The 27,384-nt window shown below is 45.0% G+C and overlaps 1 protein-coding gene across 1 annotated transcript; it reads left to right on the top strand.

Moving 5' to 3' along the window:
- Positions 1-747: 747 nt before the first annotated feature.
- palm1b (paralemmin 1b) lies at positions 748-27,181 on the top strand. Its single transcript, XM_030444043.1, has 6 exons — positions 748-1,445; positions 16,704-16,746; positions 17,496-17,576; positions 22,338-22,453; positions 22,976-23,046; positions 23,297-27,181. Exons 2-6 carry the CDS (start codon positions 16,705-16,707, stop codon positions 23,674-23,676), a joined length of 690 nt encoding a protein of 229 aa, XP_030299903.1. The 5' UTR covers positions 748-1,445; position 16,704; the 3' UTR covers positions 23,677-27,181.
- The last annotated feature ends 203 nt before the right edge of the window (positions 27,182-27,384 follow it).

A 27,384-nucleotide genomic window follows, 5' to 3' on the forward strand; every position in this document is an offset into this window, starting at 1 on the left:
TTACAGCTTCGCCCCTGGCAGCGGGGGGCAAGATGATACGATGGAGGTTTTTGGAAATGTTTGAGAGCTCTAGCGCAAGAATTCAGCGAGTTATAGGAGAAAAACAGTCTTTAATCCTTGCCTGGTGTCCCCTATTGTAATTAAGTGACAGAAAGCCATATAAAATAAAATGCCTAACAAACATTTGTGACTTCATGGTAGTGTATTCCCCTCAATGAAGCATATTATATACTAGACTTGGATGATTTTGTGTGCCTCTGTACATCTCAGGTGAGCAGGTGAGGTTAACAGGCATGGCTCTAATTTAATTTTGTACATGCAAGAAAATAAAATCCATTTCCTCGTCTGACCCATCACAGGTGAGCTGACAAATGCACAAGATTCCCAGACAGCAAACCTGGACTGACAGCATATCTGGAGCGCGCGCGCCATCTGCTGGACTCAGGCTGCAGGTGCAAAATAATATCGACCCCAAGAGGATGCAGATGTGAGAGAATAATTTGGGTCAGATAATAATAGTCGACTCTAGCGTGCAACCAAAATAAAATAATTGGAAAAAAAAATATGCATCACTGTGATTCATTCGGTGTATTTTCTTTTTAAATGTATTTATAACAAATAAATAAATACGCTCTAAAGCTTCCGGCTCAGAATCACAATCGCTCCGGGTTAGGCTCTTTTCCCAGAGCCTGGAGTTATTTATGTAACAGAGTGACTCGTGAGGAAAGTCTTGACATTGAGCCTTTCCCACCACTAGATGGAGAAGTGGGGCGGGAGAGGGCTGGAATAATGGCCCCTATTCTCCTCTCCATTTGATCCCAATGTCGAGGCTGCGCGTACGCCGCTCCTCTCTGCAGCCCTGTGGCAGACAGCCTGGTTCCTTGGACGTCATATGATAAGGCTGGAGGAGAGCCAGCAGGGCCCCCGTTTGGAGAGGAGGACTCATATCTCCGTCAACGCGCGGCAGCCAGGGCCCCCTTTATCTCCACAAGGCAGGGGGAGGCGTATCCTTTCCCCTCTCTCTCGCTCTCCTCTCCCACTCCCCTTAACATACCAGGCTCTCTCTCACACACACTAACTAGACTACAACCTGCTTCAGACGACGCCCCGGCGCCCAGGAGATCTCCAACCGAGGGGGGGCGGTGGGCAGAGCCAAGTGCGTCGTGCGTCCTTGTCGCTCGGGAGGGGGAAAAAACCAAAACATCGCTCTCTTAGTGTTATTGTTATTAATATTATAAGGCTGCGCGCTCGGGCTGCCCACGGCATCACCTCGGCAGTAACAGGAGGGGTGCCAGCCAAAGGAGGAGGAGGTGGAGGAGGAGGAGGAGGAGGAGAGGAAGGGAGGCGTTAGAGTATCCCGAATTTGACGCTCAGAGATAAACAAGGAGACACCCTGTTCGGAAGACGTCTGTCTGTGGCGGGAAGCGACAGGGATCTGCAACTGAGTAAGTCGTGATTTATATATATATATTTTTTTAAAACCCCACACAGTGTGCGCTGCGGAGCTCACGTCCGCGGTTTTCCCCTGACCTGCTTTTGGCGATTTGTCCAGCGGTTGGGGCTGTGCAGCGGCGCAATATTTAAGCTCCCAAGCCCCGGGCAGCATCCTTTTCAAAGGGATGACAGAGGGATGGAGACAAGGGGACATAAAAGAAAAATGCGGGGGGGAAATATCGGCTGTGCTGGTGGGATGTCTTCCTGTAAACACGGCGGTCGCGTTAATGTGAGGATACAAACATCCAAGGCGCAGCATCCCTTCAAAGGCGCGCACATGCAAATCCCTTCAATAACACCTCACGTTAAAGCCCAGCGCTGGTTCGATTCGGCTGCGTTCTTATTATGTCATGTCAACATCCCTTGTATTAAAAGCCCAGAGGCCTGTTTCACTGTACTGCACTGTCGAGCCGTGATGGGCCCCCCGACAGGTGTAACAGGACGACATGTTTACGCTCTGATCCATCATCATGTACCATCGATCCGTGTTGCCAGTGAGAGTCTTTTTTCAGGATGTCTTTTTTTATTATTATTTTTTTTTTTGTTATTGCGCCTCGACGGTGGATTTCCAGTGGCGCCAGCCCGTGCGTGGCAGTCACCGCATGGGTGAGGGATGCTGACTGGTTCCAGGCTGTGCGGGAAGAGGAGAGAGGAGAGTAACAGGGCATTCTATGGTGTGTTGTGATGTGAGCAGTCTGCTGCTCCAACATGGCGCGCATGAGCTGAAAAAAAAAAAGAAAGAAGAAAAAAAAAAAAAAACCCTTGGCCATTACATACTCCTGTCTGGAATTCACACTGTGCAGTGGACCAGGCACTTTGGGTTTAGGATAGCAGAGAATGAGACCGGTGCATCACCAGGCTGCCTGAGGTTGGAGCTCAGATTCAGCTCAGGTTGCCATGTCTGGCTCCTGTGTCACAATATCACGTAGGCCCGTGTGTGTGTGTGTGTGTGCGTGTGTGTGTGTATGTGTGTGCGTGCTCTCCTTTCCTGTCACCAAACAGAACAATATCAACTGGACCGACTCCTGATTTTGCTTCTTTTTTGTCCGATTGTGTTTGAACACAGCAGGTACAGGCACAACCAGACAAAGAGTGTTTTTGTTTGGTCTCGCGGTCATTGTTGTTTGTTTTTTTTCTGCCCCCGGCTTTCTTGGACGTGACTGTTGTGAGCAACATCTTTTGTTGACAAGAAGTTTCGCGATGACGGCTGGGTCTGTAAACAGAACACGCCCAATCGGATTTCTGAGAGGAGGTTTCGTGCGAGTCCTCGAAGAACGGACGCGAGGTCGTCGACTCTTTTTGTTTTTCCTCCGCGTTCGGAGCAGTGACACCTGTTTGATTCCTGGAAAATGGTGGGAAAATAAGTGCAGGCTGTCCTTCCACGATAGGTCCCTCAAAAGGTGGCAGAGCAGGTGTGAATATGAGTGTTGATGTCAAGATAAAAGGCCAAAGTGACTTGATTCCAGGGCCTTAGAGCAATGAATGATGCATTTTTTGGTGTGACGCTTAAAGGAACAGTTCAACAGTGCCAATGAAAAGGTTGGATGAAGATTCGTAGTGCACAAAACATTTCTGTAGCTTCAAAGTGAAACAGCGTTGAAGCAACCAAGTGTAACTTCCTGGAGAAACATAGTTGATCGTTGAGTGTCAACCTCAAATCGTCAATTACGGACGGCTTGGGTTGACAGCTCGGGTCAGACGCAAACCCAATCTGAAGACCCGGGGATGAGAATCAAAAATCAACTATGTTTCTCCAGAAAGTTATGAGTTGTTGCTTTAAAAAGAAAGAAAAAAACAATATCCCCCCCCAAAAAACTGGTAAAATGTCTTCATACAGCTTGCCTTGAGTAACCCAAGAGTCCAGAAAACCAAAGACCCCACATTTATTTGAAAAGGACGTTATTGACATCCTCGGCGCGCGGTCAAGCTCATGCACCCACTTCAGAGCTTATCTTAAAAGCTATATAGAGGATTCAGGAACGTCTTTTCAAATCAATGTGGGATCTCTGGTTTCCTGGAGTCTTGGTTTAGGTCGGACTAGCTGTATCTCAAGTCCCTCTGCTTCAGTTGTTTAGGAGAATGCTACAGCGCTGTTTTGCTGTGAAGCTCCAGAAATGTTCTGCGGACGACGAAACTTCACCCGACGTTCACCGAACGTCGTGTCGGGATAATGACTTCATTTTCATTTTTGGGTGAACTTATCCTTTAAATTTTTTCAGTACTAGCAAGATTTTGGCTCTTTGTTGCCATTTTCTGATCCGTGTACAAGATAGGACAATATTTATGATGGACAGTATTCAGTTAAACGGGAAACAACAAGATGACTGTTAGGAATCACAGCTCTCTTGTTTCTTATGAATCACAACTTCTACTTTGTTAGATCACGTACGTGAGCCTTTGTTGTACAACTTGGTGGAGGTGGTTATTGTTGATTGCCAAAAGCTCAATAACACACAATCCGATCTCTGAGGCAGTAATTAAAGCATCACATTAATCATCTTAGTCGTGAGAATATGGGCAGTAATCACACCAGAAGACTGAATCTGTGAGAAGATTGCAGGGTTGAACCGGTACAAATACAATACGGGCGGATGAATTACGATATCAGCACATCTCTGAACGCTGTTTGTTGTCTGTTCTGTCATTTTATTGTATGAGCGAGACATGTTAAGTCCACGTTAGGCCCCAGCCTGGCAGCGTGCGAGCTGAGGGTCTATATCCGGTCGACTGCTCTGTGTTGTGTCAGCGACTCGCAGTAGAGCTGACAGCACTTGTCTTTTCCACCCAATCATCATGTGGCATTATGACTCTGGACAGTCACATTTCTCTGTGTGTGTGTTTTTGTGTGTGTTGGTGTGGCTATGTGTCCGTGTGTGTTTGCACATGTGCAGCCTTGTATGCATGAATGCATGCAAGGAGAGAAAAAAAAAGATGGTGTGTGTGTGTGTGTGTGTGTGTGTGTGTGTGTGTGTGTGTGTGTGTGTGTGTGTGTGTGTGTGTTGAGGGCTGTCTCCTGGCCTGGCAGCCTGGTCACTGGGATGGATCTGCTTTCACCAATTTAGATAGGGGGAAATGGGCTGGTAACAGGAAGGTCATTCATCCTAATCTTGGACTGGCAATGAAAAATGATGCAACATGTGAATGAGAGACACTTTTTAACATCAACTAACTATAGTCAAAGTGCCCTTTAGTAAGCTCTGAAGGGATCTGTTGCTCTACCAGTCACCCTCAGTGAGCAGAACTGGTGATATTGAGCCCCTCCTGGAAGTGAAAGACCGAAAATAGCAAAGTCACTAACTGCCCTGATAAACACATTTTAAATTAGGCACAGGAGACATCCAAGAGACATCAGTGTTGTTGCTGATAGTAATGCAAAAAGATTAAAGCAGCTATACTCACTACTGTTGAATTAGCATAAGATCACTTTGCTACTCATATGAGAAAGGTGTTTTCTTTTTTAAGAATTAGCACCCTGCTCTACAGTTCCCCTCAGCTCTTCAGACAGTTTTAGCTTCTTTTAGCCTGTTGTTTCGGTTTTCCCAGCACACCTATTTTGGTTCAGTCCCACCTTCCCCATTAACACAGAAGGCAGCTGAATGCTACCGGCCCATCACCAAATGAAAGAGAAACATACAAAACCAATTGGTTAGGTTCAGGAAAGGATCATGTTCTGGCTCGAAATACTTGTTTTGGTCGTCACAAACACGGCTGGAGATCGTCCCAACAACGGTTTTCTTACAAATATCCAGTCATAACGTGCTTAAAATGGTTGAAACACTTTGGTTCCTTCTCAAAAACATCCCACTTACATTAAGACATTTGAATGTCTGTCATTACCAGCATGTTCTTACTCCGAACTTTGTAAGTGATGGGCCTCACGGTCCAGTAAGACTTTCAAAATAAAGCTTGCTGTCACAATGTTTTACATAGTAAGACATTTTTTGACTTTAGGACGTTTTGAAACGCATGAATGAAGTATCATGCTTGGGAGTTCTAGATAAAATAGGCACCTTTAAAATAGACTTTATTATCCCAAGGGGACATTTTTTTTCACAGCACCGTACCCGTCAGTACATACACCAGACAGCCATGCAACAACACACCGTAAAAAAACCCACATTACCAAACAGCAATTACAAAACCACACTCGAGTTCTAACAATCAAACACATCAATTTTGTTACGTAATTTATGTAACTCAGCTTACATAACATAACTTTACGTCTTCACACTTTTCAACCCTATTTCCGAGTTGGTGGAGACCAAAACAGAGCTCAAATAATATCTAACTTACATTCATCATCTCCATATGAATGCTGAAGGTGCCCTGTTTCTGCTGGAAGTGAACCTAAGCTACTGTATGCTGACACGTTCGTCTTATCCACTTTAGAGGTGTTCTTATCTCAGGGTTTTATTTAAGGCTCGCTTCCGTTGCCCTCGAGTCAGAAAAAGAAGAAAATCTGCTAATGCGGTTTCAATGATAATGCTGAGGGGTCAAAAGGGGACTTCTACAGGAAGGCAAATATTTTATTTTTAACATCGCACTGCTGTTGTGTTTATGATAGCAGTTTGCCAGAGTTTCAGGGGCAGAAGTGGCTGGTACAACATCATTACCAGAGAATAACAGGCTTCTCACGGGTTCATATCCTGCCCTGAGCGAGTAGCCCCGGAGTGATGGATACTACTAATTACACTCACTGACCCTGCTGTCATTAAGAAGCCATCTACGCGGTGGTTATAAAATCACATCGGCATGCTCGTCAAGAAAAATGAATGTCACGCATTACAGAGGCCCTCGCAGTCGGCCTCAGTTTTGTGCTGAAAGATGGTATTGTAGGGTGAAAAAGAGGAAGTGGAAGTGAACGCTCGCTCAGCATACATACAGAGCGATAAGGAGCAACATCTGGGCAGATTGTAGAGATGTGAGATATTATTTTGACGACGTGATTCACTCCACCGTGCCCTTTTACGTCTCTGTCTTCTTTTTTTTCTCTCTTTCTATTAATCTCGGCCTCCTCTTTTCCTCCTGGATAGTCACTTTTCTTTTTTCAGACTATCTCTCATTACAACCACCCCTCCTCCTCCCCCCCACCTCCTCGCTGCTTTGTCATGACAGATAAGACGAGAGAGGATTTGTTTTTTTTCTTGCACTCTCTTCCCAGCAGATAGTGTGTCTTCTGATAAACTGTCATTTTTAGCCCTCTAAGTCGTTTTAATCTCGGGAGGGAAATGTGCTCGGCAGTATGTGTGTGTCTTATGCATACCCCTCCCGAAAGCGTGCGCCCACGCGCTCATATGACGATCAGCAGTGTTGTTGTTTTGCGAAAGATCGTATCAAAAGCACTATTGATAAGCGGCGGGAGGGGAATCATCCATCTCTTTGTGCACTGTAGATAACCTGAACCCAACACGCATCACATTTGGGGACAGCAGGGGGGGAGAATTAATACAAGGTCTTCTCCCGCTTGGAGATTAAGCGTATGTTTTTTTAAAGGGATCGGAGAGTGTGATATTGGACAAACATACTTAGCATAAACAGTTCCTGAGCCTCTCGAGGGCCTTAAGTGGGGATTGGGATGTTGCCATAAGGGAAGGCACCTATTTGGCCTTATGGTTCCTGTGTTAACGTTGAGAGGCTGCTCGCAGTAATGCAAGTCCGTAAGGCTTCCTATGTCCGGACGTGTAGCGTTTTGCTGATTGACCGGAGAGCACACCAGGACATAGGAGACAGTCCACTATAGGCATTGACCGGCTGTAAACGTAAAAGCCGCGCTGTCAGCAGGCCATGTTGATGCTAATGCTGCTGTATTGTTTTCACAAAGAGACGCAGACTGAGGAACAAGTCAATAATCATGAAAGCCGCCAACCTGTATACTTCTTGGAGTATGTTTAAGCCAGCAGTTGGAGACACAAGCGGGCATTTGTATCGTTTTGTGCAACTTTTTTGTAATTAAGCAACAATCAGGTGATAAATTCCTAATGTGCTATTCATGCGTTAGGACACTGCGTTCACATTTCAGGACTTTTTGTTGCTATGGGGAGCCTATATGTACATTTAAACCCGGGCACATGAGAGCACGCCACACAAAGGACACTTTGTAAAGAGCCAGTCGCTCTTGTGTTAGCAATTCTGTGGCAACAGTAGCAGGGAGAGAGCATCCAGATACACAGGGATCAGGGTTAGAAGGGCTGCGTCCAGCAATTATTTTCATTATTGATTAATCTGCGGGTCATTTTCATTGTGCAGTCTATAAAATGTCAAAAATAATTATAGTAATAATTGTATAATATGCTCACCACAGTTCCCCAGAGCCAAAAGTGAAGTCTTCATCTTGCATCTTTTGTCCAACTGAACATCCACGACCCAAAGCCATGTCTGGTTGGTTGGTTTGTAAGCAGGATTACACAAAAACTACTTAACAGATTTCAACAAAACTTTGATGGAGCATAGATCTCAACCCCGATTTATACCCCTTTAACTTTTGGTGTGGATCCGGATAAATAGTCAGATCCAGGAATTGTATTCTCACTTACTTTAACACTGCAAGGGCATTTAAATTCTCAGGAAATAATGCATTTGCCAAAATCTAGAGGTAAATATAGGCTTGATTGAATTCAGGAGGACTGCCGATTATTTTCACGATCGATGATCACCTGCCCAAAGTGACGTCCTGAAGTCGCAAACCAACAGTCCAAAAACCTAATGACTCTTCGTTACAATCATAAATGACAAAGAGATGCGTTTTGAGATGCTGGAATCAGCAAACATGTGACAACTTGGCTTGACAAAACGACTGCGATTATTAATTATCACAATAGTTGGCAACTCATTTTCATTCGAGCTGGAACCAGTGAATATTTGGCATTGTTGCATGGGAAAAAAATAATTAAAAACCGATTAATCCTTCATCTTAACAGTTTGCAATTCTGTCAATTGAGTCACTGACAAGTATTCGCAGCTCTACATCATAGTACAGCCCACGCATGCGTCCCACTCCATTGCAGTTTTTCTGTTGTGGTCATGGACAGATGTGTAATACTTTTTCAGTGCCCTGAGTTTCTTTCTCTGCTCGCTTTCGAGTGTGCTCTCTGTAGCATTACGAAACTAGCATTGGAGACCGTGGCTCAGGAGGTAAAGCAGGTTGTCCATTGATCATAGGGTTGCGGTTCAATCCCCAGCTGCTCCTGGTATCCGCATCGCGAAGTGCTCATCGATGTGTTTGTGCGTCAACTGGTGAGGTAAATTGGAATCGCTTCGGATAATAGCACTGAATGAATGCACCCATTTAACATTTAGCAGCGTGTAATGTTGTTGCCGCACACAAATGAATCTTTTATACCCTCTTCTCTCGTGGCCAGATGCTCACAACCTTCTGCATCCATCCATGCTGTCTTTGTAACTTTGCGCCTTCCCGTCTTAAAAAACACGCTGCTTCCACATCAGAACAGATGGTTCGCCAGGTGTGGAGCTGAGAGGCCTTTATATCACTATCGGCCATGTTTCTCGCTGCTCAACCTTGTTGCCCAAATTTAGATTCTCTGAGCAGCGCAACCGAACCGTTAGACCTATCCGTGACACCGGTAGTTGCTGTCTGTGTGCGTGTTTTTCTCCGGTCTACAAGCCAGAGCCGTGTTCTGACCTCTGTGATCAAAACACGGGAATCGATAAAAGCGTCACAGGAGCTGTAGACTCAGCAGTCGTTCCCCTGGATATACTGTATAAGAAATTAACAAGCGTAAAGCACCACTCTACAGATTCACAGTATAAAGGTTAATTGTTGCGGAAGTAGCGGCGGTCGAGTGTGGTCAAGTGAAGGAAGGCAAACATGAGGCGGAGTGGAGGAGGAGGAGGAGGAGGATAAAAGATGAGGTTGGGGAGGAGGAGAAGAGGAGACGCAGGGTTGCGAGTTGCGAGAGGCAGGACAAGAAAAAAGGGGTTTTTGGGAGATGTGAGAACTGTAAGCTGCCTGTCGGGTGTTGAATGGTGTCTTGAAACCCTGTTCTCTAGAGGTCGACAGAATAATCGCTGAGGAGTTTTCGCAAATCGGCAGAACCGAGCTCCGACAGCCTCCACCAGTCACGAAGGGGCATACATCATCGTCAGCATGGAGGCTTTAAACATGAACTGAGATAATTTATACGAAAATGAAAGTCAGTTTTATAAAAGATAGCTTCATCCATAAGGTTGTTGGTTATAAAATGCAATTATGAACGCATTAGACCGAAAAAAAACTGCTGCTGTACTGAAACATGCAACCTTTGTTTTGCTAGCATTTGGGCTAAATAATCATTATTATATTGACCTTTAACAATCCTTTATCCACACACCGCACCGATATCAGAATCGGGGCGGGTGCGTTCAGTCCTTTGTGTAACTTTTCCAAATCTCAAAACTCCAACGATCACACCAGCTTGCGGCAGCGTTTGCTCAGGTGTGGAGGGGTGAGAAAGTCCTTTTTTGCACTCGTCACACATCTACTCATTTGTCAGTTTTGTGCACGAACGGGGGAATTTACATCTGGATCGTCCTCGAGATGTTGGCCACATCTCCAGCCACGCCACCGCTTTCTGAAAAACACACGCCTCTTCGTTGCTGCTTGCACGAAGGCCCTCCGTCACACCTACGCACCCCGGGGCCGGTTGCTCTCAGCTGTCACGAAGTTACACAAAAACCGGGCGATGCAGACAATCCCTGTCCAGAGACTAAACCAGATCTTTTTGATGAAATACACAGTATAGTGGCGTCCAAAGGGTTCCGAACAGTACGACTCATAACTGTTAAAACAGTGATGTCACCGGGGTTGTCTTAGCTTAGTTCAACTTGCACGCCAAAGGCTGTGTACACACTGGGAGGGTCTGGAGGTGTTTACAGTAGGTGTGCTACAGGTAGTCGAGGGTCAGGGATGTTTGAGGCCTGACTAATGCTTACACACGTCTGTATCACGATGTTTTGGCCTCTATCTCTTTGATTTGTCTCTTGTAAATCCCACAATGTTATGTAAGTTTAGGACTATATCAGAACTTTTTGAAATCAAGAGAGAAAATATTCAGAATGACAGCTCTGACTGACTCTCACTCCTCTCTGACCTCCTCGTCCCGCAGCACGTGTCTCGGTCTGTGTGTGGCTCATCGTTTGTCCTCTCAGCATGGCTGTTGCACAGTATTTCACTCTCTTCTGTACTGACAGAGCTGTTATTTATGGTCGTCCTCTGGTGGGGGGGAATGGAGCTTTAACCCTCTGACCCCTGGAATACTAACATGTGACCTCAGCGGACTTCCTCCGGTTTTTATTGGCAACGGACTGTTTACGTTTGGCAGGATTCCGCGTTGCGCCTCGGATAGAAGGATCCAAATATGTGTGCGCGGCGGTGGAGGAGTCTGTGTGTGTGTGTGTGTGTGCGCGCATGTGTGGCAGAAAGAGAGGGGTGGGGCATTGTTGTCCCTGTGCTCTTTTGGCCCCGAAGGAAGGAAGCCGTGGAAGTGAGGAGCTAGAGAGAAGGAGAAAGAAGTGCCACTCCAACACAGCGAGTGTGAAGGGGATTTGAGATTAGCTTCCTCTCGCAGACTCTCTCTCAGCGTTCTAATGCAGGTTCTGGGTCATTAAGCCTGAGAGAGTCATTCTCACAGTCATCCTTCTTTTCTGGAGAGGAAAACATTTTTGTGCCAGACAGTGTTGTTGGGTTTTTGTTTTTTGCGCTAGTGTATGTGATGCCAGAAAAATCCCTATATTGGTTGCATCTTTCCAGATTCTAAGTGAGTAAATAATAGTAGCAGTTAGTCATTTGATTTGTCCCTGACCTCTATTTTCTGCCTCTCAGTTTCATTTCATTTCTACATTTAGTTTTGTTTAAGTGTGTGTGTGTGTGTGTGTGTGTGTGTGTGTGCTGGGGACTTTCATTATAGCTGCACTTTATCCGTTAAAAGGTTCTTGCTGCTGTGAATTAACACCTGCGCATTTTCTCTCTCACAAAAAGCCAGCGCCGTATAACTGGAACCTGCAGAGGCTATTTTCAAGGCAATTCATTTTAATATGAATAGTAGAAAAATCTGAATGAGTCACTTAATGTCTTTAATTTGCTCGTTTGGCTTAATAGCGTTCCTTACACCCTGACTGTAAGGCGGGTAAATAGGAAAGGTTTGTAATTGGCGAGCAAGCCAGCAGTTCATATACGACAGCCAGTAATATACTATATTCACCATTTTTTAAAATTACATTTCTTAAAACTACAACACCAGTGGCTCAGACAGCTAGTGTTATGCAAACGTTACTCAAACTAGAGCGGTGTATTTAACGGTTACTATTTTCAGCTGTGGAATTCGGTGAGTTTTTAGGGCAGCGGGATGCTGTTTAAGGAATAGGCTCAAGTCAAACTACAGTGCCTGTGTTCATCAAAATGAAGGAACACGTCGGGCAGTATGATAACGTGGCTCATCGATGTGTTTCGAATAGATACCGATGTGGAAGTCAGGTAAACGGTGACGCGAACAGACGGGTCAGCGGTTTGCAAAAAAACGTTGACTGCCAACACAACAGGTTGGTTCTGGACTTTCATGGACTTTGTTGATAGTAAGAAAAACGTAGAATCTCACAAAACCTCTGTTTGATTTAATCATTCCAGCACTTTGCTCATGGCTTATCGAAGACTTAAGTGCACATATAGTTGGCATGGTTTTTTTATAGACTCTTGGACCACTCATTATTGCCCCTTATCTGTGTAAGAAAAGCTCGAGCAGATAATAAATAAACAACACCCGAAACGCTTTAAGACGAAACTTGTTAATGAAGTCCACTGGGAACCAACTACAATCGCAAGATGAGATCGAAGAAGAGTCCTTTAGTTAGTTTTGATTCTCTCCACAGTGATTTCACATTCATCCATTTTAAGTTGTGCCCAGAAGGACTTTGGTGCTGCACCTACAGCGGGGAGAACCCCTGAATTCTTCTTCATCAACCTGAGGGGCATCCCATGTGGTTGTAATGCTGTAGGTGTTAGATCCGTTCAGGCATTGTGCATTTGAAGTGTTTACTATATAATGAAGCACAGATGCTGTAAAAAAAAAAAAAAAAAAAAAAAAGCTTTAAAAAACAATCTGTGCGAGCGTGGGAGGCGGGATGAGTCCAGTACGCTGCGTGTGTGTCCAGCTCCAGGTGGTTTTTCGGTGTTTGTTTAAGATAATCCCAGATTAGCGGTGATGAGAAGTGGTGTAATCTGCCACTCATGCCACAGACAGACAGACAGACAGACAGACAGACACATAGAGGGGTGGCTCGTGGCTGTCCTGACGCCACAGTGCGACCGGGCTGATGAGCGGGTCAGTACAACATGTACTTGCTGACCTTTTCGCTCCCAGACTGTGTGGCGTTAATAATTCATCCAGCAGTTCTCCGACTTTTCAGAACATATTAGGGCAATTGGCCGGAACGGACTTTGTCAGTTTTTACACGCATTAAAAGTTTCAAAAGTGTTGTTTTTTCTTTTTTGTTACTGCAAGGACAATTTTGTACAATGTAGTAGTAACACAGTAGCGTATAAATCTAAATTTGGTTTGAAGCAGCCTGCCAAAACCACTTCCCATCACCTTGAAGAGGAGAGTCTTTAAATCCTGGCTGGGCTTTAGACCAACATGATATCAATCAACAAAGATGCTCAGCGGGATTATTATTCATTCAGCTCCGTAGGCATTAAGGTAATCACTTTCAGGGCCTGATAGAGAGTGTGTTAAGACTGCTGGTGCCAGAGGACCATGAGCACAATGCTATTAGCTGGTGCTCTACGCAGGCAGCTAATGTGTTCCTGGAAAGGCCACAGCAGCAGCGCACTCAGCAGGGAATAAGGGCCGGTCATTAGTCCGTTTCCTCGACTTTCCTCTGCACCTGCTTTGAAATATCGACGAAAACATCCCTCGTCTCGGTTTGTTGTTGGTATGATGACGAGGACCTCTTCCTCCCTCGGTCCCGCCTGTCTGATAATGTTGATCTATTACTCCGGTATTTATCCGTCTCGATATGTGTCTGTGAGCAGCTGCCGGCCCTCCCTGGATGTCTTCCTTTTTCTCGGGCCATAAATGTAATTACTCTTCTGACCATGCCGCAAAAGATGCCTGTCTTTTGTGTCTGCTCTCGTCTCCTTCCCCGTTTTGTTCATAATTTATGAGAGAGGCAGCAGGACACGGGCTCTCAGTGTTCCAACAAGGTGGACATATTTTTTTTCCCCGACGCATCTTAAAAATTCATCACAGCTGCAGGATGAACACTGACACTCAGGTGTGAGTGCTTGGGACAAGCTTTACGGGAGTCTGAACACTTAGCCCCCGGTTGGTCCTGTTGGAACCTCAACGCAAGGTCACCTAAAGTCGCTTTTTGCTGAATTTGCAACCAAATCTCGAAACTAGATGGAGCTTGGCAAGCTGTCAGGATGCGATCTTAAACATTTGAAAGCTCTGGAACAGGCTAGTAGGTGGACCTTCAATTGAAGAGCATTTACAAATTGAAGAGCAAACATTCAGGCATAGACTTATTGATGATTTTAGGCTATTTACTGAGGCAAAGATCTCTAGTGAGAGCTTCATTTTTAGGTTAATTTAAGTGCTAGTTCTGACATTATGTAGCTGGTTGGGAGAATGTAACCACTGTGGTATGGGATGGTGGGTATTAGTGTGTGGTTCTACTATGAAACAAGAAAACAATAAACACTATTAGCACACGAGTACAACAACTGTGCTAACAGAGAGCTATTGAGCTGCTAGTGCTCACATGACACATTCATTTTGAGTCAGGACTTATTCCCATCTGATGAATCCAACGTTAATTAACTCTATTTAACATCAATTAACCTTAAATCATGTGACTCTAGTCTCTGTGCGGTGTCTGCCTGTCGAGGAATAACATGTATATCAGGGTTAAAGACTCAGACTGTTCTGAGTGTGGCCGTTTGTGGCAATAGGGGAATCTCTTTCTTCTTCTTGCGTCGCTGTGGGTGTGTTCCGCCTCGTCTCTGCCGATGCGCACAGCCACCTTCTTCTTCTTCTTCCCGGGTCAGGATGGTCAGCCGTAGCTTGCAGGCCTCCTTTCATACCACCGCTGAACTGATCCAGATGAGTCCAGATGCCCTGCCCTCCTCTCTTACCTGAGGGCTGGGAAGGGAAGGAGGTTTTTTTGATTTTATTATCCGTTAATGAATGAGACTTGGTCGGCTTCTCTCATTCGGCCCGATTTTACTCGTTGCTTCTCCAGATGTTTTTTTTTTTTTGCCTCCTTCCTGTTTGTGCTGGATGAGTGGGAAAGGCGAAAATTAGAAAGAATGTGTCTAGACAGTACAGCGTGTGTGCGCTGTACTTCGGGGGTTGATCAGATGATTGTGGTTTTTGAACTTTTTTTTCTTCCAAAGGGTGTCCATGTGATGATGCGGCTCGGTGGGAGAGCAATGAGCAGTGTGGGGCGTTTGAATGTGTGTGTGTGTGTGTGTGTGTGTGTGCGCCAGATATATGTACATAAATCCAGCATGTTACAGAATAACCCCAACCTAACACTTCCATAATACACCCCCTGAGGTTTTTTCATCAGTCCTGTGCAGCCTCTGTGGTTGGACAGCGTGCTAACAAGTATGTCAGGGAATGTGTGCGTCTTTATATTCCAAGAGGCGCCTTGTGTTGTCGCGTCGCATGCCTCTGTGGGGTAAATTAAAGTGTAGTGTTCAGACGAGAGCCTACAGCGAGATAAGGATAGGAGGGATTCGCTCTATTGATACGCTCACAATCCGAGCTTTGTGAGTACCCAGTAGGGACATGATGCAAGCAAATGTTAAGCAGCGACAGTGGGTGTGCTCGCCACTCAGCGGGAGGAGGAGTGACACGATCAAGCCGTTTTAATGCATTTTTTTAAAACCGGCACCGGAGAAGGGTGTGTGGGGAGTTGTGTGGAGTTGTTGTTGTCGCCGTAGCTCTTTTGTAAGAGCTTGGTTTTGGAACCGGCGCGGAGAAACGAGAATCCCATATGTGTTGTGATGCACTTCCAGTCCGGGGCTGGAAAAAAAGGCCACTGCTGCTGAGATGTTGTTGCCACTTTGGTGCGCTTCATAGAACACCTCCAGAAAAAAACACACACCTGGAGGCACAAGTCAAAGTCAGAGACAGAGCGGTTCTCTTCTTTTTCTCTAAATTGATTGTTCTGATTTAAAGTAGATCTTTGTCGTGCGCTTTGTTGAGTTGCGCACTTGCATTGTCAAAAATGTTTCTCCGAGAAATCCTTATTTTTCACTTCATTTGGCCGCCTGTCGCTATTACTTTCAGGAGAGAGTCGGAGATTCTCAAGTAGTCACTGAACCATTGTGTCTCTGAAATATCAGAAAACTGCGATAGACGTTGAAGTAGACATCTCCGAACGTCTCCTTTTGTCTGACTGGCGGTGGGAAAAAAACTCAAAGATATTCACTTTGCAAAGATGTGAAATAAATGAAGAGGCAAATCTGCGCGACTCAGAAGCTTGAACTGTGTGTTTCAGAACTCAAGTGCAGCAAAAAAGAATTTCATTGAATTTAGTTTTAAAAAAGAAGACGCTTGTGCAGAGAGGCACAACACTTGCATCATAATACTATGCGGTGTATTACGCACAGTGTTAGTTGAGTGAGATCATGGCTTTGGGTGCTCTCCAGTAAATGTCCCCCTCCAAAGGAAGGTGTAGTGGAAACTGGTTCCTCTAGGAATGTCATTCCGGATGATATGCCAATCCTTGACTGATGTGAGAGGTCAGGAACAATGTTCTACTTGGAAGCGATGTCAGCCATTAACTACACGTGGTAAAAGAAATGATTCGACGTGAGATATGTGATTTTTGAGGGAGCACGTTGCTGTGACAGCTTCGTCCCCTTCTCAGTGGAGCAACAGTTGCAGTCCTTCCACTCTTGCCTCAGCTCTCCCTCCGTCCATCCTGGAGCTCAGATCTGGAACCCATTAGGGCAGGAATCTCCTGCAGCGCCCGGCTAGCGCATTAGCATGCGCTCGCTGACTCTCCCTGACAGGAAAGAGACACTGATATAGTGCAAACAGACAGACGTTTAACCTCGGTCTCAGGGAAGCCGTTGGAAGGTAAATGGCTGGGGAGCGAATGCAACGGCCGAGGAGAGCTGTTTGTCACAGCGGGTGATGTCTCAGGTCGGTGGTCCGGTGTGGTTCTGACGCTGTCTTTCTGTCTGTCTCTTTCTTCTCCTTCAGGATGGCTGAGGTGTCACAAGAGGAGAGACTCCAGGCCATCGCTGTAAGTTCTCTCTGAACACACACACGCACACACACACATTCGCATGCAGAGTGCACATCAGGGCACGCTGATGGTCGGAGAGACAACAAATCATTGCTGCTTGTCGGGATCTGACCGCCCTTCTTAATGACCCAACCTTTTAGATCCCATCTCCTTCACCCATTAGAGGACATTGAACGCTAATGCAGTAGCTACAGCCCACTGCCATCCTCCGTCTCTCTCTCTCTCAGCGTCTCTCTTCCGTTTGCTTTTCCCGTGTCTCTCAAGACGCACAGTATCCCCGCCTCTGCACCGTATAGACATTAGATCATTAAATACTTGCTCACACATCAAAATGTAACTGGGGACGGGACTCAGCTGTCAGTTACCTTTCTCCGGGAAGCTACATTTTGTCTCTTTAGCGGTAGAAGCCGCAGCTACTTAAACTTAAAACTGTTTGTTGCGGGTAGTTTTACAACACAATAACTCAACAGAATTCACACAGCAATTCCAGATTTACGCCAAAGACAGCGAAAAGTACATCAGGAATGTCCTTTAAAAGCACTTGACGTGGTATGATAATACGTTTTTTAAAGGTGCGGGCATGAAAGAATTTACTCTAGCCGCACTTCAGCTTGGTTAGCGGTCCAAAGTGGGAGCTCGGGGCACCAGGGGACTGTTAAGAACAGCGAAGTGTTCTATAAAAACACCTCATTCATGATGCTCTCAGTATCGCTATTAATCGTAATGTGTGGACGTTGTTGTAACAGGAGAAGAGGAAGAGGCAGACAGAGATTGAAAACAAGAGGAGGCAGCTGGATGATGACCGACGGCAACTCCAGCATCTCAAGGTACACACACACACACACACCCACACACACGCACGCACACACTCTGTAGGCATAATCATTTAGCTCATGCCCTGTTTCTTGCGGGAATACTATCGGTGTACTTGGGTATATATGAGAATAAAGCCTTGAAATGAAGGCAAGATATGGTCTTAAAACAGGTGGAGTGCCAGTCAAACTCACACTGTCCTCATGGGCCATTATGCAGATTTGAGAACAAAACAAATAGTGCGATATTGAGATTTAATCGTACTTGGACACTGTCAGAGCTCGTCCAAACCTTTGCACACAGGGGACAAGACTGTGTAAAGATTTGGACAAGCTTCACAACCTTCATACTTTCATGTCCTCAGCGGTGGTCTTGGGATACATGTTTCCAGGTAACCCCTCTATTTTGTCTTGATTCGGAGTCGGGTCCTTGACAGTGACATCATAACGCACACCTTTACCTGTATTCATCATGGCTGTCGCGACACACACACACACTGAATCATCAGAGAACTGAAACTCGTCATCTGTTGCTAAGCAAAACTGTCCATCCTGTTTGGTTACAGGACAAACGTACCCCCCCCCCCCCCCCCTTTGTCCCTTTGTCTTTTACTGTGAAAAACAATGCCAAGGTTGATTTAAAATATCCTTGCAGCCATGACGAACATTTTTGCTGTCTTTATATACACATTGTTGATCATCGTCACCTCACTTTAATTTGCATATTCGACCATAATGCGTGGAAAGGATATCAAATCGGGGTGGGTATATTTGCACCTAGAGCTGTATTTGACATCCTCGGAGAACACTTTGTTTGAACTGTTCTGGGGTCGCTGATAGTAGAAGTCTTTCTGGGTGGAATGTGACCCCCCCCCCCCTCCTACAAGCCTCTCCCTCTACTCTTAGCAGACAGCTTCCCAGGAACACTTCCACTCAGTTCTGTGATTTTCGTCAAATAAACTTAACGTGAGACTCGACTCCTTTTCAAATGTATCACCCCCACATTGTTAGATACTCCCTGACTACTGCTGTCACGGAATGTTCAGAATGGACACCAGATAACACCGGCCGATCCTCCACATGCTGTTTATACACACACACACACACACACACACACACACTCCCTAAAAAACACACGCATTCAAAGCTGCGTGCACGCGGACACACACTCGTTATATCAGAGCCAAGGCTTTTGTCAGCGCATGTGTCAGCACTATCAAAGCTATTTCGGCCCGGGACAATCCAGCAGGTCACAGATACGAGCGAAAGGTTGCGGTGTGCAGATGTGTGTGTGTGTGTGTGTGTGTGTGTGTGTGGGCCAAAGTGTCTGTGACCTGCGCTGTTGGCCTTGCGTGCTCCCACTTTTTTCTATTTTCAGAGCAAACCTTTGTAAGTGTGTGTGTGTGTGTGTGTGTGTTCGTTTTTGTGTGTGCGTCGCTTCATAAAAGAACACAGAAGCCTCAGACAATGCGAGGGGCTTTGGCAGAGGAAACAGATTTTTGTCCCACTCCCACCAACAGGAAACAGCTCTTACACCCACCGCACCCCACTTTCGTATCACACACTGACACACACACACACACACACACGGACACGCTGAGGGGAAGTGTAATCATGCTGTACAGGAGCATTAGAAGGCTCTTTGTGCGAACCACAGCGAGTATGGCTTTTCCAGAGGCGGCGTTCATGTGGAAAACCCAATAAATGTCTCCGTTTACACGCCACACTTTTTATAAGCGTGTACCTGCCCCACCATTAAATCGCACTAATGCAGGGTCACACAAACACACACACACACACACACACAGTCGCACTATTACAGCGCAGACAAAATTGTGCAATGACGTAATACAATGTTGTTACAGAACTCTTTCGCAGGAGTTCTGTTTTCAATTAGCGAGTCATAGCAGAGATGATTCCTCCCTTTAATGAAAACCTGTGAGTGTCGACATGTATCGCAGTATGTAAAACACACAGTTTATTGGTGAGCTTATAAGTTATGGATACATTCTGATAAAACCTTACGTTGACACATATGGTCTCACATGTCTTTTAAGAAAATGTGCTTAGTTGCTGGCTAGTTGCCTTCTAGCAGTCAGTGCCTCGGGTCTGTGCAGTCCACATGAAGCATATGAAGCCAGCAACCTGTTAGCTTAGCTTAGCTTAACAAAAATGTAAACCTTTTTTGTAATTATACAACATAGGGTTGCATATGGGAAAGAAAGTGTGTACTTCCGTCATGCTATACAAACACATATGCAGTTATTTTCATGTACAGCATATAGATAAATCAAGATATGATAAAATTATGGTCCCGTCTTCAAATTAAAGGTCTGACATCTGGTATACACTGCCCATCAACTTTGACTGCATTTGAGCACCAAGCATCATTGGCGTAAACACAGAGTCCCCCTCTCTCCTCGCTTTGTGCTCTGTTGCCTAAGAACACAGTCGACCCTTCGACTGCAGATCTTGTGGTGGAGACAGGTCTCTGTAAAGACGTTGGCACACAACTTTTTCCCGTTTGTTTGGCCGGCCCGAGCCCCATTTCGTGCATTTCGTTTCCCCGGTACCAGACATTAGCCAGACGCAGCCTTAAATCAAGATGGATTAGTACTAGTCTTATCCCAACCCTCGTCCTCTAGTCCCTGCGACCGTCCAGCCAAAACCTGTGCTTCCGCTGATCAATGCATGTCTGTCACAGGTAACACGTGTTTCAGCAAAAAGCAGAAAAATTAGGTCGAGGCGGCTCACAAAATCTGACTACCAGCACTTCTAAAGCTTGAACTATTCTTTCAACTCATGACAGAAGAATGATAAAAACGTTTTAGATGTGAATTTTGTAGAGCGACAGATAAACAGCCGAATGAGTTTCGAAGCGGAGCTCTTTTGCCAAACAGCTGCCCGGTGCATTTGGATGCGTGTGTGTGTGTGTGTGTGTGTGTGTGTGTGTGTACGCCTGCATCACAATTCCGCCCTTTGTCTGCTACGTTAGCAGCTTTTTTACTCCAAAGAACAATGGAGAGAGAGACGTAACTTTAGCGCACCAGCTTTACGACTGCTCATGCAGACCGGCGTGTGTGTGTGTGTGTGTGTGTGTGTGTGCGCGCGCTTGTGTGTACGCATGAGTGAGTACACTAAGTGATGTCAGGCGTTAGGGTAGTAGGGTGTGGCCAGAGAGTGAGCAAAAGATTGAGAGAGTAGAGACAGACATAGAGAGAGAGAGAGAAAGAGGGAAGCAGAGTTAGATTCAGTGCCCATGAGACCGTGCAGGGCCGGGGTATGAACAGTGTTAAATTACACCGTGTGAGTGTGTGTGTGTGTGTGTGTGTGTGTGTGTGCGCGCGCGCTTTTAAGGCTCCGTGCAGCTGGGCGTCTGTAGCCGAGTTACTTAATGTGGGGGGAAAGTAAGAGTAAGAGTAAGAGCCAAAGCAGAGCGACAGGCCCCTCGAACAGACAAAAAAAGATAAACACAGATTTGAAATTGAGGGAAATAAATCCTGACATTTACTGCAATATTCAGCGCGACGTAAACCACAAAGTTCATGAACTCTACGATGGATAGAGATGCAGGCGAGAGACAGGAAGGGGCGGTGGTCGGGTACGAGGAGGAAAAAAAAAAAAAACAGGGGGAGTTTTGCTGTTGAAATTCTGGTTGCATCACTGGAGAGGAATTCACATCAAGCACAGGTCCAGATTTCTTTTCTCAGCCGAACTCGTGAAAAGCCATTTTTTTCTCGCACTTTTTTCCATACGCGGTTGTCTTTCACTGCGCGGCCTAACAGCTGTGAGCAGGACACACTGTTATATTTACCTCAAAGCATGCCAAGTATTCGCTTTGATATTAGCTTATCAGCAGGAGGGAATGTGGATGGGGAGTCGAGATAAGAACACGGGGCTGTTTGCACATTGATGGAGGAAATAAACATGGAATGAAATAGTGAAAAAGTGGATAATAAAGTGAAAACTCCACCTCAGAACAATGCATTTTTACCCCCATGTTGCTTGTTTTTATTCACATGGGAGTATTTCATCATTTTGTCCTGGAATTAGCCTTATCTGGTGTAATTGTAATCAGACTAACAGTTAACAAATTTAGTCACAGAGCGCTCTCAACTTGTCCGTGAGTACGTCTTCATTATCATAATCAACCTCCAGGAAGTGTTTGATGCGGTTTCCGATTAAAACTATATTTGTTTTTAATCTCTCATTGACTTTATCTAGATTTCCAATCCCATGCTTAACTGCGTATAATAGGATAATTACATCTTAGTTTAGATTTTTCCCATTCAGCGCCAGAGGCCTTGATGCCCTGGCTCGGCGCCATAGTCCACTTGGCAACAACAAGTTGGCAGCAGCTGAAAATATGTGACAGAGTTGGTGAGAGGCGGCAGTCTGCAGGGACGTGCCGGACACGCTCAGTGCTGGACTTTTCTTTTCTTTTTTTTTTTGTCAGTCAGCTAAAGGGCCTGTCGTTCTCAGCGAAAGTGCCACTAATCTCCTCTGAAAGAAATCACCCTTATGTCCGAGTGAGAAATGGGGGTGGCATTTTGGGGAGATTGAATTACTGCTAATGAATTAATCAACTGCTCTTGATGAAAGGTTATTGATCCAAAGTCCTCCACCCGCTTAGGCTCTTTTCATTAAAGCCAACAACAAACTCATATAACAAAAACCCACATGGGGATTTCATTAAATGTGTTCTTCTTTTTAAAAATTAAAAGGAAAACGTTCTGCTCATTCTCATAATTCTCATGTCTGTGTTTGTCCTGTCAGTCGAAGGCACTGAGGGAGCGCTGGTTGTTAGACGGAGCTCCGGCGGAGGAGGAGACCCAGAAGCGTCTGCAGGAGGATGAGATCAAGACCAAACTCCTGGAGCAGGTCATCCTCAGGTCAGCGTCTGAAAACCCCTGCATGTCAGCATGAAAGTCCATTATCTTACTTTTGCACAGGTCAAATATGTTGTGGTTGTAGTGGTGAAATTGTAGGCGTGCATACATTAGCTCCTGTGGTCTGCGACAAGATTTATTTTATCATAGACAGATGTGTATGTTTTGGGGGCACGGTCAGTAAATGGGGCTGAAAATGGGGGTAAGTCCTTAATATGTCCTGTGTCCTACAAAGTGTTGTGTGCCTGATGTGTGTCTTCTCCTACGCACCTGTCAATGTCAAGGTGTGCAAAAGCTGTACGCTGTAAATTCCTTGAAGCAATACATTTACAAAGGTTGAAAGTAAAAGCTCAATAAAAACCTCTGACCACACAGGGGACACATACTCCAGTGTCTCCATAAAAAAGGAGCATCTGGGGTTTTTATTATAGTCTCGATGGTGTGAAGGAATTACAGCTTTATTTGAATGAATTTTTCTGTGTGTGTGTGTGTGTGTGTGTGTGTGTGTGTGTGTTTCTGACACAGGCTGGAGCAAGAGATAGAAGAGCTGGAGACGGACGCTCCAGCCAAAAAGGGTGTGGCCAAAGAAAATGGAGGTAAGTTCAGTACCCATGGCAACGTATGATCACATAGAAACCATGACAACGCAGCCTGAGCACCTGTGTCATGAAGAGCGAGCAAGCTAATAATGGCTCTTTCATTTGCTCTATTAAATTTTTCCTCTCCACCGGAGGTCATTAAAACAATATTTCCTTTCTTGTCTTTGTCCCTCTCACTAACACTGATCACCCGCTCTCCTTTTGGCACCCTCCTAACCTCTCAATGATGCTCTGGTGCTCCCTATAGGTGAGAACGGAGTAGTGCAGTCCTCCGGTCAGACCCCCAAGAGAGAGGTGACAGGGATTGAGGCCAAGCTGCTGGGTCCCAGCCCCGACCAGGCCAGCGCGGACAACCCCGTCACCCTGGTGTTCATGGGCTACAAGACCGTGGAGGAGGAGCAGGAGAGCCGCACGGCCCTGGGGATGGAAGGGGTGGATGGCAACGTGAAGGCTGAGTTCGTTGTCATCGAGGATGGGGAGGGGAAGGCGGGAGGAGAGGCGGCCACAGCGGAACAGGCTCCACCCAACGGGAGCATGGCGGAGAAAGAGAAGGCCAACGGAGGCGGAGAGGAAGGGGAGAAGGAGAAGGAGAAGAAACAGACCTGCAAATGCTGCACGGTCATGTGAGCTGTGTGTGTGTGTGTGTGTGTGTGTGTGTGTGTGTGTGTGTGTGTGTGTGTGTGTGTGTGTGTGCATGAGTGTGTGGGTGAGTGCACACCTGGTCTTGTGCCGGCATATGTGCCATTGCATGTGTCTGTATTGGCAGATGTGTGTAACCTTGTGTCTGTGTGTGTGTGTGTGTGTGTGTGTGCGTGTGTGTGTGTGTGCGAGTGTGTGTCAGGACTGGAAAAAAAACAAAAGATCAAAGTACAGTTCCACAGCCAATATACCAACAATGAGAGCCAATACACGCTCCAGCTACGACAAGAACCACAGACTCATAAGTACACTTTACTCCGTATACTTTCTCTGATATGTATTTGACTTTTGATTTCTATTGATATTTTTCTATTTTTCTGTCTTGACATTTATATTGTATTCAGTATGTATACCTTTATTATGGGACTGTGTACTGTAAGTTCATCGTTATTATTGTTGGGGAGAAGAAAAAAAAAGAAAAATGTATTCGCTCGCTGGATTGTACTGGTACCCACTGGGAGGAAAAATCTGGAAAAACTTTAAATCATTTAAGTCAAAAACAGCAAAACTATGAAGGACACAGATACTTAAATATATATATATATTTCTCTGTGTAGGCCTACCAACTATTTATTGGTCAATTTCATATTGCAATATTGTCTAAGATATTATTTTAAATAGTATTTTAATATATTGATATGAAATTATGTTTTATACAATGTATTTATTGTTTTCTGATTTCTCTATATCATCTCCAACCATTAACTGCATGTAAAAGCTTGTAAGGACTACCAGATTTGCGTTACAATCATAACAAGTGTCTGTGCTTTTTCTTAGACTCACACGCGCTCATATCTTTAGTCATAAGGAGTCTTTCTACCGGTTACGGCTCACATAACAGGCGGTGTTAGAGATTAAGTTTAAAATCCGCAGCACGACGACAAAGAGGCTAATTAGAGTCACGCCGCAAAACCACGTTAGCTTCTCATAGATAGTATATGTGACCACACGTACATGGAGATCACAGCTTACATTTTAGTTTGGAAATAAGATGGACGCACTCACTTCACGATCAATAGAGTCACGACGAAAAACATTGCGCAACTATTAGAAAAATGCTTGAATAATTCTGTTCTCTCAACAGTAGAGTCAATGTAAATCTGTATGAGGTAGCACTGCATGAAGCCTTGCAACTGTTTTGACTGTCTTGTCACTTGTTCGGTCTTTATTAAAACGCTATCACGCTCACATGAATGTAAAACCCAGGGGTTAAATTGGGATTCGTTTCTCCGGCGTAATGAGAGGAGGCGGGCTCGCTCGGCTCGCCGTAAAAAGAAAAGAATAAAAAAAAAAAAAAGCTTTCTTTGTCTCTTTATGAACCAAATAAAATCTGATGATACTGTAATTTCACTGTGTGTTGGTCGGCTGCTGGTTTCTGTCCTGCTCGCTCCCAGTTTAACCCCTGATCTTTTTGTCCGTAGACCTGGGCCCAATAGTTTTTAAATAGATTTACAGTAAAAGGGGGACTTTTGAGTAGTCTAAAGACCTTAAATCTCTTTAGCCTTAGCACACAATATGCAGAATTTAGTATTGCCTGGATACCCAAGCTTTTTAGTAACTGTATAGGCTATATTCTATAAGAAGAAAAGAGTCTAACCATTGTTAGCTGTGCAGGTTGCTAGCCAGACAAATTGTGCATGTACGCTAAAGCGACTCAAAGCTCTTAAAGGATTAGTTCACCCAAAATTGAAAATTCAGTTATCATCTACTCTTGCCGATGGTCAATTATTGTTGTCCACAAAACATTTCTGCAGCTTGGGCAGCGTTGGCACCATTCTACTAAACAACTTAAGTATTATAGAGAGTTGTTTTAAAATGTAAAAAAGAAAACAACCAAATAAAATGGAACGGCTCCATACAGCTAAATCAAGTCTGGGGAAGCCACGGCATCCCAAATAAGTTATTTTCACCCTTTATTAAGCCAAAACCTTCACTGTGGCTGCTAAGAGTTAGCGCTCTGTCTGAAGAGGGTGCACGAGCTCATCTGTACTGAAGAGTACAAATACACCTCTTGAATTCAATTTGGGATTTTGGGGGCTTTCCAAGACTTAGATTACACCGATACTTTTGGTCCCCATATACTGCAGTTGTGAAGGAGAACTCTGTCTTGCTGTCAAGCTCCAGAAATGTTTTGTGGACTAAGTAACTTCACCCCAACTTTCCATCGGCAAGATGGTGGGAAGATAATTACGAGTTTTCATTTTGAGTGAACTTATCCTTTAAAGCAAATGCAGTAGAGGCCATTGGACGCTGGGTGAGTGATTAAATGCCACCACTTGTTCAGCTCCCCCCCACCAGGTTCACCCATGTCTCTGATTCACCCACTCACCATCACCATTATCTTGTCTTCTCCACCGTTTCATCCTCAAAACGCACACAGCCCCACCTTTCTATGCTCGGAGACACGCAGTTCAAAAAAAACCTCTAAAGTTGGTGCTAACCCTGAGTCTCATCCAACACTCTCCATCCACCAACTATTTCTTTTTTGTTTTCCATCTCGTTCCCCACCGTCTTACTGAAATCGCCGGTGAGAGGGATTGTGGGAATCTACTGCCTCCTGCATACACTCGTCGAATAAGAGAGTCTTTTTTCGCAACCTTCAGTGCCAGATGCATTCTCTCTCGAGTCCTGCCTACATTTACCACCAGAGAAATGATCCCTTCTAACATTCCAAAGGGAGGTCGACAGGCGTGGGCAGATGAAATATAGTCTATGCTCGCCATACGAACAGTTCAACTGTAATTGTACTACTTGCATCCTTGTTTCTGGAATTGACTCTCATGTTTTTTTTCTTTCCTATGGCCTATTTGCAAGGCGGTATATTGTATTTGATGTGTGTATTTTTAAAAAAAAAAAGATGACTACATCTGTGTATTGTCGGTGCCTTTGTCAGGTTCAGTTGGTTGGACTTGTCTGTCTGCTGCCATTTTTAGACCGGGGTTTCTTACTTGCTCTGCTCCTGGTCACGATGACCCACTAGGAACACTGCCTTCTAGTCCGGAGGGTCACTAACACGACTACGATCAAATATTACACTCATTTTTCATGACGAACAAATGCAGCTCGGACAACAGAGAATATGCAGACTACTATTGGTGTCTTGGAAACATCTCTACATGTACAAGAAAACTACACCCAAAGTTGAACATTTTGCCAGGGTGCAAACTTTATGCAGGAGACTAACTGACAGTCTATGTATTTATGTACAGCATATACACATGTATATATGTGTGCATAATCTATAGGCATACATACATCTGTGTACATAGAAAAATACATGTAAATTTGTTGAGCTAAAGCTTCGCTTGATAGTGGGTCTCTGGGACAGCAGCAGAAAAAGCAACCTTGTGTTAGACCAATGCCTGTTCATCTATTCTGTGGTCGTCTAAATGTTTAATCTTGAATAAAACTACTGTTTGTTTACTGCAAGCCACATAAGTGTGTATATAATTAACCCAATGTACACATACTGTAGAGAGAAGCTGCACAAATAAGCTGTGGTTAATGACGTGTGTGGACTTGGCATCTCAGCTGATGGAGCCACAGATGGGAACACACCCTTCTGGGGAGAAGACACAATTATACAGAGATCCATTCATTATAGGACTAATGCAATCCCCTAATAAGATGAATACA

Source organism: Sparus aurata, chromosome 16, assembly GCF_900880675.1.
Source record: "Sparus aurata chromosome 16, fSpaAur1.1, whole genome shotgun sequence".
NCBI classification, from domain to species: domain Eukaryota; kingdom Metazoa; phylum Chordata; class Actinopteri; order Spariformes; family Sparidae; genus Sparus; species Sparus aurata.

Excerpts from the sequence above, each read along its gene's own strand:
- palm1b (XM_030444043.1), top strand. The coding sequence starts at position 16,705 with ATGGCTGAGGTGTCACAAGAGGAGAGACTCCAGGCCATCGCT. Across the intron at positions 22,454-22,975 it reads CTGGAGCAGGTCATCCTCAG|GCTGGAGCAAGAGATAGAAG; the intron begins GTCAGCGTCTGA and ends TTTCTGACACAG. Across the intron at positions 23,047-23,296 it reads TGTGGCCAAAGAAAATGGAG|GTGAGAACGGAGTAGTGCAG; the intron begins GTAAGTTCAGTA and ends TGCTCCCTATAG.